This window comes from Frankliniella occidentalis, unplaced genomic scaffold, assembly GCF_000697945.3.
Source record: "Frankliniella occidentalis isolate FOCC.00 unplaced genomic scaffold, Focc_3.1 Scaffold157, whole genome shotgun sequence".
NCBI lineage: Eukaryota > Metazoa > Arthropoda > Insecta > Thysanoptera > Thripidae > Frankliniella > Frankliniella occidentalis.
Genome location: NW_026267283.1, coordinates 608,593 through 617,135, shown reverse-complemented (window position 1 = coordinate 617,135; position 8,543 = coordinate 608,593). Strand labels below are relative to the sequence as shown.

Genomic DNA, 8,543 nt, shown 5'->3' with positions numbered 1-8,543 from the left:
GGGGGGTAGGTCGCTGCGGCTGGCGCGGCCGGAGGGCTGGAGAAAGGCCGGCCGCCGTGCCGTTCCACCAGGCTCCCTCCCGCACTAACAGCCCTTTTCCCCATTGCGGACTTCGCAAGTGGTTTTGCCTGCCTGGCTCGGCCGGGGCTGGGCTGTCTTGGCCGCCGCGGGGCGGCCGGGCTGCGGCCAGAACCCGCCGCCCCGCCCCGCCACGCCCGCCAACCTTCTGGGCGCCAGCGCCGAAAGGTGCGGCCGGGCCGAGGTGTTGTATCCGCCGCAAGGGCGGGGCGTGGCGGGGCCAGGCGCCAGGTCGGTGATTGCCATCGGCTGGCTAATGTTTTACCTGTGTTGTGCGAAATGGGAGACCGGAGCGGATATGCGCTGGCTGCTTTCCCCCTTTTCTCTTCTATTCACCGGGAGAAATGCTGCGAAGATAGGGCTAGGCTGGGCAGTGGCGGTGTGCTGCGCTGCGTGCTTCGGCAATAGCAGCATCGTGAGATATGTGCGCCCTGGCGTCGTGCCCCCGCTGGGCTGGCCGAGTGTTTTTTGAACCTGCAGTGTCGTAGTGCGGCGTCGCGTCGTCGTCGGCGGCGCCAAGATCTTCCCCCTTTACCCCCCTTCCTCCCCGGGCCTGGGGCTGCGTGGCCGCCACTTATGATAAGCGGAGGGCATACCGCTACTCATAGTGGTTATGATCGGCTATGGCCGTATCGCCGCAGCCGCGCTGGCGGGGGAGCGTCAGGCCACTCCCCTCCGCGCGCGCCCTCCGCGCCCTGCTCAGCGCGCCCCCACCACGAGGCGCCCCCGCGCCCCGGCACCTCGCGAGGTGGGCCATTCCATTTGCATGCCATGCCAATGGCAGCGCCGCTCGGCGCGCACGTGTCCCTCCCCAGCGGCGCGACGACCTGAGCGGCCTCGACCTCCCGCCCCGTGGCGCTGGCCGCGGATTGGCCGCCGGTAATGACATGCAAGGGAAGGCCGGGGATGGCGGGCGCGGGCGCGCGCGGGGCCCCGGCACTTAGGCCCCTGCGAGGCGGGGCGCCCGGATTGGTTTGCGCGGGGCTCGCGGCCCCTCCCCTCGGCCCCCACCACTGCGCGGGCCGCGCGCGGGCTGTGCGCGGGCGCTGCGCGGGCGGGGCCCCCACCACGGCGCCGGGACCCCGGGCGCCCCTCCACCGGCCGCGTCCTGCTGGGCTGGGCCTTCCCCTCCCGCGCTCCGCCCCGCGGCCCGTCGCGCGCTCGCTCTGGCTGCCGCCGTCCTCCGCAGCCCGACGTCGGAATATGCATCGGCGGCGTGGCGGAGCGTGGCGCGGCGCGGTCGGGGGAAATTCATCATCTGGGCGCCTTGCAGCGAGGCTAGCGCGGCCCGCGGCGCGGGGAGGGGAGGGGCGGTGGCGCGCGGTGGTGGGGGCAGGAGGCGTGGTGGGGGAGCGCCGCGCTGGCCGGGCCTCCGCGCTGGAGCGAGCGCAGCGGCGGGCCCAAGCAGGCAGCCCAGGCCCTGGCCCAAGCCGCCGCCGCAGACTGCGTTGGAGCAGCGCGCCGTGCACAAGTACGTGTTAGTGCCTTCCGCGCACCTGCAGCCGTGACGAGTCGAGTACGGATACCCACAGTGTTTTTGCGAGTGTGACGAAGTGCCCCGCGCGTGTGACAGTGCTAGTGACGGTGTGTGCGTGTGTGAGTGTGCGTGACAGTGCCACCCTGTGACGTTCAAGCTGGATGTGATACTCGCCCGGCCCGGCCCTGAGCCGCCGCGGCCTCAAGCAGTGCACCAGGTGGAGGTCCGGCCGTGCCCCCAGGGCGCCGCTCAAGGCGGCCCCCGCGACACGCTGGCGGAGGTCAAGGGTGACGCCATCAGGCAGTGGGTGGAGCAGGCTGCCGCCCTGGCCCTGGCCCGCTCCCCCAAGCCCATCAACAACAACAACAACCACATCACCAACAACAATGAACTCTTGAAGGGCGGCAGCGTCTTCCCCGCGAGGCAGTGGTCGCCCACCCTGCAGCAGCCCCCCGGGGGGGCCGTGGTGGCGCCGCCGCTCCTGCCCTCGCCGGCGGGGCCCTGGTCCAGGGCGTCCGTGTCGCCGCCCGCCACCGTCGTCCCGGCGCCCGAGACGCCCACCGCCGCCATGCTGGTGGCGCCACCCCGGGGCCTGGACGAGCAGCCGCTCGACTTCTCTGTCCCCGAGCACGTCAAGAAGAATGGACTCAAGCACCTGAACAATAACAACAACCACAGCCCCGCCACCAGCCCGTCGTACATGCGCCAGGACGCGGCTTCGTCGGCGAGCTCGTCGGAAGACGAGGGCGTCGGCGGCAACACCGAGTCCTCGAACGTGGAGTCCTCGCCGTTGGCGGCGCACGGTGAGTGTCTTACCCGGCGCCACCTGCTGGGCCGCCATGGAGTGGCCATAGTGGGGGCCGCTTATCTAGCCGAGCTGACTGCCGACCTTCGACCCGGGCCGGCCGACAATAACAGCCTATCGCTTGCGCCGCTATGCAGATGGGCCGCCCATTGTTGCGGCCGTAAGCGCTGGCCGCAGAGTCGTCGCCCGGCCCGGCCGCTCGGCTTTTGTTTAACAACCCCCCCTCCCCTCCCCCTTCTCCTCCGTCACCTTCCTCCCAAGACGTTGAAGATGACGGGGTGGAAAACTCGATTTTAAACCGCGACGCCCTGCATGCTGCTCCGTCTCGCTCTTCCTCCCCTGGGGCGACGCCCGTCCGCGAAGGTCTGCTGCAGTGGATTTGGGGGATGTTAACAGGTGTCAGGAATATGATAAGGAGTGAACAAGGAGCCGGCGGGGCGCTGCGCCGCCCCTTCCTCGGGAGGGTTGTTGCCGCGAATAAAAATATTACACGCCATGCACCAGCCCGAGCGGAGCAGAGGGTCTGTTCTCTCCCCGCCGCGCCGCGGGGCCTCGAGCAGCAGGGTTAGGGTGCGTTTGCTCCGGCCTTTGGGGTCGTTTATTTCGCATTTTCCGTGTCTTTTAGCCCAGTCACTCCTCCCGCCCTGACGGGTGTGTTTTCCGATATGTCAGGCCACTTGTTCTTCCCTTCGGAGCTAGTGGGTGTTCCTGGTGAAGGGGAGGTTGGGCCGCCCCCGCCGCGGAGGGGGCTTCATGACTGTTAGTGATGCACTTTGGTCTTTCCGTTTTGCATGGCGCCTGTACGGCTTACAGGTACAGAGGGTGGGTCGTCTGGTTTGGCCCGCGCCGTGGGTTTGCCTATGCATGGAATGCGACCCGGACGGCGGCATACCCGGCCCCGAGACCTTTCGCCCTTTCCACTAATTAGAAGCCCCGTCCCGTCCGGGCCGCCTGGGCGCCACCATGCCCCACCGCGCCCCGCCGCACCCCGCCAGGCCCCGCCACACCCGCGCCGCGCACTTTTTCCTGGCGGGGTCGTGCCGCCACCGGGCCAAGCAGGTCGGCAGCCAGCGGGAGGCAACGTGGTCGCGGCCGCCGCGCGATTTCGCTGGAAAATCCCATTTGTAGGTTGGCAGGACCTGGCGAGGTGCTCTCCCACACATACGGCCGGCCGCAGGCGAGGGCGCTGGCTGGCCGTCGTCCAGGTCACGTCCGCGACGAGCCTCGCCTCGCTGCGTCGCGGAGCGGTAGTACGCGGTTTTGCATGCGCGCGCTCAGCAGCGCCCTGCTGTATCTGCGCCACGGTTGGCCGCGAGTTACGGCTCTCTTGTCCGTCACCCCGCGCCTGCCATTCGGATCACGACCGCGACAACAGCGACGGCGGCTGTCACCCTCGTGTCGCCTCGCCGTCAGGTACATCCAGGCCGTCGTCGACGCGGTGCTATCGCAACGCCCCTCCCCCTCCCGCCCAACCCCAACCCTTGCCCGCGCGGCCGGCACCAGCAGCAGGTCGCCCCGTCGACGCGTGCCCCCTATCTCGGCCGTGCACTCTCCGCGCGGCTCTGGGATTATCCCGGGCCGAGGTTGGCTCAGCGCTTAGCTCGCTATCCGCGCGGCTCCGACCGGACCAGAAGAGACCGGCATGCGATGCCCGCTTGTCGCGGCGGCGGCACGCTGTGGCGGCCGGGGCGGGGCCGGCCGCGGCTCATTTGGGCCCCACTCCGGTTTATCTGGTCATTAGTCGAAGCCGTGGCCGTGGCTTACCTTCTCTACCCAGAAATGAGCGCGGGCCCCGCCGGCCGGGTCAAGGTATGACGGACGCGCCGCCACGCTACGCCTTGCCCCCCCCCCCTTCCCTTCGGGTGGGGGTGGTGGGTGGGTGGGTTGGTTGGTGGTAAGCAAGCGCCTGGATTACTATCGGCTACCGCCGGATAAGATTCTCACTCTCTCTCCTCTCCTTGTTCCTCTATCTCCCCCTCTCCCTCCTCCTCCTCCTCCACAGGACGGTCCTAGAGGAAGGTGAGCTAAGTGAGTTCGCGTGTCTGCTTGTCATGGTTGACATCCATCCCCTGGGCGTGGCGGAGCGTGGTGCCGAGGGGCCTCTGCTGCTGCTGCTGCTGCTGCTTCGGGTCTGGCCGTGATAGCGCAGCGCCGGCTCTGCTGCAGCCGTGCCAAACACCCCTCCACCCCCTCCCTCCCTTATCCCTCGTCCATCCCTCCCACACTGCCCGTCTGGCAGAACACAAAACAATATTGATGATATGAGTGAGATGGAAGGACTGCTCCCAGATGGCGCTGGTGGTGGTGGTCGGTGGCGGTGGCGGTGTCATCTTCACCCCCCACTCACCCCCTGCTCACCCATCTCTCCCTCTCTTACACTCGTATCTGATCTCCCTCTCTGCACTCTCGCTCTTGTGTGTCTCTTGCAGCAATTACATGAGAATTCTCTCAAGAGATATCTCTCCCCTGCGCGCCCGAGGAATGTGGCGAGGAGCATGGAAAGGGTGCAGTTTAGGCTCCAGGGGGGGTGCGCCGGGGCGGTCAGTCCGACCTCGACGTGCGTCGAAGTCTCCAGAAGCAGAGAGGGGAGGGAGCGGGTGGGGGAAGACGACCTCTCCATCGGTGGGGCATGCCATGGCCGATAGGACCCCGGCGACGACGGTTCCACCGGGTTCCACCGACTTCTGCTGGACTTGGTATTCCGGGGGGCGCCGCCCCCGCCGCGTTGTTTTTGCGACGCGCGCGGTGTGTGGCACTGTCTCTCTGTCTCTCTCTGTCTCACTGTCTCTCTTGCATACATACTCACTCACACAGGCATAAGCAGCGACCGCGCACCTGACTGTGGACACGGTGAGGACCAACTGAGCATTTTTTTTGTTTTGTTTTTTAAAACTCTTTTGGCATGCAAAAAGCTCTGCTGTTTTTGGTTTCCGCCGCCCGTGGATTGTATTTTGATGACATGTAGAGGGCCTTTGCGCTGCCAACATATGCTGGGTTGTGCCTCGCCCCTCCAGCCTGTGCCCAGTGGAGGGTTGGATGCCTTGCTGATTCGGTGTGCTGCTGCTGCTGACTTTTCGTCTTGGCCAGGTGGACGCATAGTAGCGGGTGGGGGCACCCACCTCGGGCACCCTGGGCAGAAGTAGCCGGGGGGGGGGGGGGAGGACCCGGATGCACCCACAATGGAGCTCGCAGAGCAGCGGAGGCAGCAGCATTGCATCGTCAGGAGGGAGTCTTTTTCCTTTCTGCGCCCCCTCCCGGACCGGCCACAACCATCATCTGTCAAAGCCACATGCAAAGCAGTGCACGGCACACTGCAGACACAAGTACGTTGTGCATGTAGGAAGGTGGTAGCAGGACTGCCCACGCCGTACACGGCAAAATCTGCATGCGAATTTTGTTTTGAATATCATAAATCTCAACGCTAATATGTTGCATATTCTCTGTCCACATGCTGTTGGGGGAAATTTTACGTTTTCGACCCGGAGGAGGTTGACGACGACGGAATGTAAGGATGCAGGGTGCAGCAGTAAAAATAGCGTTGGGGGAACGGGGGCCTGTGGAGGGACGTTTTCATTGGACGTGTAGGAATATGCATAACCATCCCACTACCTGGCGAATTGAAGGATCGCTCTTTTGTTGTGCCCGTAAGGTGAGGGGGGGGGGGATTTCTCATAGTCAGCCAGTTGATCCGGGGGGCCGCCGGAGGTCAGGCACCCCCTCGCCCCCCGAGCCGTTTTCCAACCTGCATTGCGCCGAGGCGGAGCAGCAGGATGAACCAGCAGGTCCGCTGCCCCCTCTGTGTGTGTGTGTGTTGTGTGACGCGGCCGTGTGTCGTGATTGACAGACCAGCGGCGCTCGGCCGCGCGTGTTCGTGGAGGTTGTTTTTGGCTTATACCGCCCCGGCGGCGGCCGCGCTGGCTGGCTGGTCCGTCCCGTCCGCCGCGGGCCCCGCCCCGCCCCGCCCCGCCCCCGCCACGCTAGGTCGTTGTCGCTGGCGGATTGTCCGGACCCGAGGGCGCGGGCTAATACCGTCGTCGTCTCTTGCCACGGGCACCATTGGCACTCAGCGACGGGGCGCGGCCACCGGACCCGAGCAGTGGGCATGCGTGGAGGCGGAAGTAGGCGCACACACCCACCCACTCACACACACGCACGATCGCGCTCGTTGGCACCGTGGAGGAGTTGTGTCTCCTGGGGGAAAGGGTGCTGCCGGCCCGGCTCTTGTCCTCGGCTTTCACCCCGTCCTTCCCCCTCCTTCCCGCCGCCGCCCTCGACCGCAGATATGATGACAATTGTGACAAAGTGACAGACTGGAGGAAAACGACGACGACGACGGCGACGTCGACGGGACTTAGCGAGCCAAAAGCAAACGAGCTTACACACACCTCTGTTTCTTTTCCTTCTTTTTTTCTTTTTTTTTTTTTACCTGGAAGGGGGATATGTTTGGGTCATCAGCATTCTGGGTAGTCCGGCGGCCAGCTCGGTGGGACCTGCCTGCCTTACCTGGGACGTGTGTGCGTGTGCGAGTGCGCGCCTGTGTGCGTGCGTGTGGCACACTGCATATAATTGACTCGGTTAGCCCCTGGTGCCAAGTGCCGGGCCGCGCCATTCAACGACGGCCAGGTGAGCCGTGGCGGTGCGGGGGCGGGCTCCGGGAGCGAGGCGATGGCCCTCCCTGGCGCGCTGGGCAGGAGCTGGCTGGACTACCCGGAAGGCAGCTGTGCGTCAAGAGGATGGGAAAGTTACGACTTTTCATAGGAAAGATGATGAAAAGGGAGGGGTGGGTGGGAAATCGGCTTTCCGGTGCTTTATTTGATTATCCACCGTGTGTGCGGCTTTAGGGGTACTTATGCCCGGAGTATGCTTAGGTATTCCCACCTCCCGTTGTACACTTGGGTATACGCTCCCCTTCGCACACCTCTGAGTCATCATCTTCTCATTAAAATACCTGGTACAGCTCCATTTGCCTGTCCCGATCGCCCCCCACTCCTCCCGCTCCTTCACCGCTCTCTTTACCCCCTCCCCCCCCCCTCCTCGTGCATTTCCTCAGATCTTCCTGTGGCTCTTCGCCTCCCACCTCCCAGATCTTTTTAATCTCTTTCACTCCCCCGTTGTGTCTCGGTTGTGCCTAATTTCCCGTGCCCCCTCCCTCCACTCCCCCTCCCGCGTGTCCTCCGGGCGGGCCCCGGCTGGGTGCCCCGCGTGTCCCTCAATCCATCATCATTTATATGCACGAATTCCGGTGAATAATGCCTGTCGGTGCGGTGTGGAAGGACGCGGAGGAGCGAGAATGAGAGAGAGAGAGAGAGAGAGAGAGAGAGAGAGAGAGAGAGAGAGAGAGAGAGAGAGAGCGGGCACAACACGACGACGCCACCGCGCCGCCGCCTGTATGCCTCTATTCAAGTTAGGCCCGGGCTGGCGGGCTAATGATGATGATACTTTTGTTATTGCTGTTTTTGTTGTTCTTGTGGTCGGGTGCTTCATGCCGGATCAGAATCGGAAAAGATGGTTTGGAGGAGCGGACGAGGCGGCGGCGGATAGCAGAGACAGGGACCGTGGCGTAGCATTCATGGCCTCCTCCCGGGCAGGGCGCTCGGACGGATCCCGACGACGACGGGGAGGGGCATATCGACCCGTCGGACCGTGATCCCGCGGCTCCCGCTGTCCATCCGCCTGTCCGGTCCGCCTGTCCGGCTCCGCGGCTGCGCAAATATCGGACCCAGCCATCCGATGGTCTTTATCGTCGTGTAGATGCCCCCCCCCCTCTCTTTCCTGAGTGGGAAATAATCTGCATGAATCGTGCATTTCGCCCCACCCCGCCCTTCCCCTCTCTTGCTCCTCAATTTGACAATTACGCCCATTACTTTATTTCCCTGCCGCTTCGTTCGCTCGCGGACGCCGGACCTTGAGGTGGTAATGCTGCTTTTGCCGCTCGGTGTTGTTACTCACGCTGTTTGTCGTCATTTTTTGTGTTGCAGAGGATCGCGATGTGGACCCCGAGAGCCCCCTGTACAAACCTAATGGTGAGTATCTTCGGCTGCTGCTGCTCGACACGGCCTCCTCCAAGGACGCCGCGCCGGTGCCGGTAATGCCCACGGCGCCGACGCCGACGCCGCGACGCCCCGCCCGGGCCCAGCCGCCGCTCTGTGGTTTCCGAACGGCCCCGAAGTGTCCCTATAGCAG

The 8,543-nt window shown here is 64.8% G+C and overlaps 1 protein-coding gene across 2 annotated transcripts in view; it reads left to right on the top strand.

Moving 5' to 3' along the window:
• The first annotated feature begins 1,474 nt into the window (after positions 1 to 1,474).
• The window catches only part of LOC113203363 (protein nubbin-like), a 58,438-nt gene continuing 51,369 nt past the window's right edge, over positions 1,475 to 8,543 (top strand). For both annotated transcript variants that reach the window (XM_052271305.1, XM_052271306.1), the window contains exons 1-2: positions 1,475 to 2,358; positions 8,339 to 8,383. In XM_052271305.1, coding sequence (XP_052127265.1) covers positions 2,124 to 2,358; positions 8,339 to 8,383 — 280 coding nt within the window. In that variant the 5' untranslated portion in view covers positions 1,475 to 2,123. The remainder of the gene's footprint in view (positions 2,359 to 8,338; positions 8,384 to 8,543) is intronic.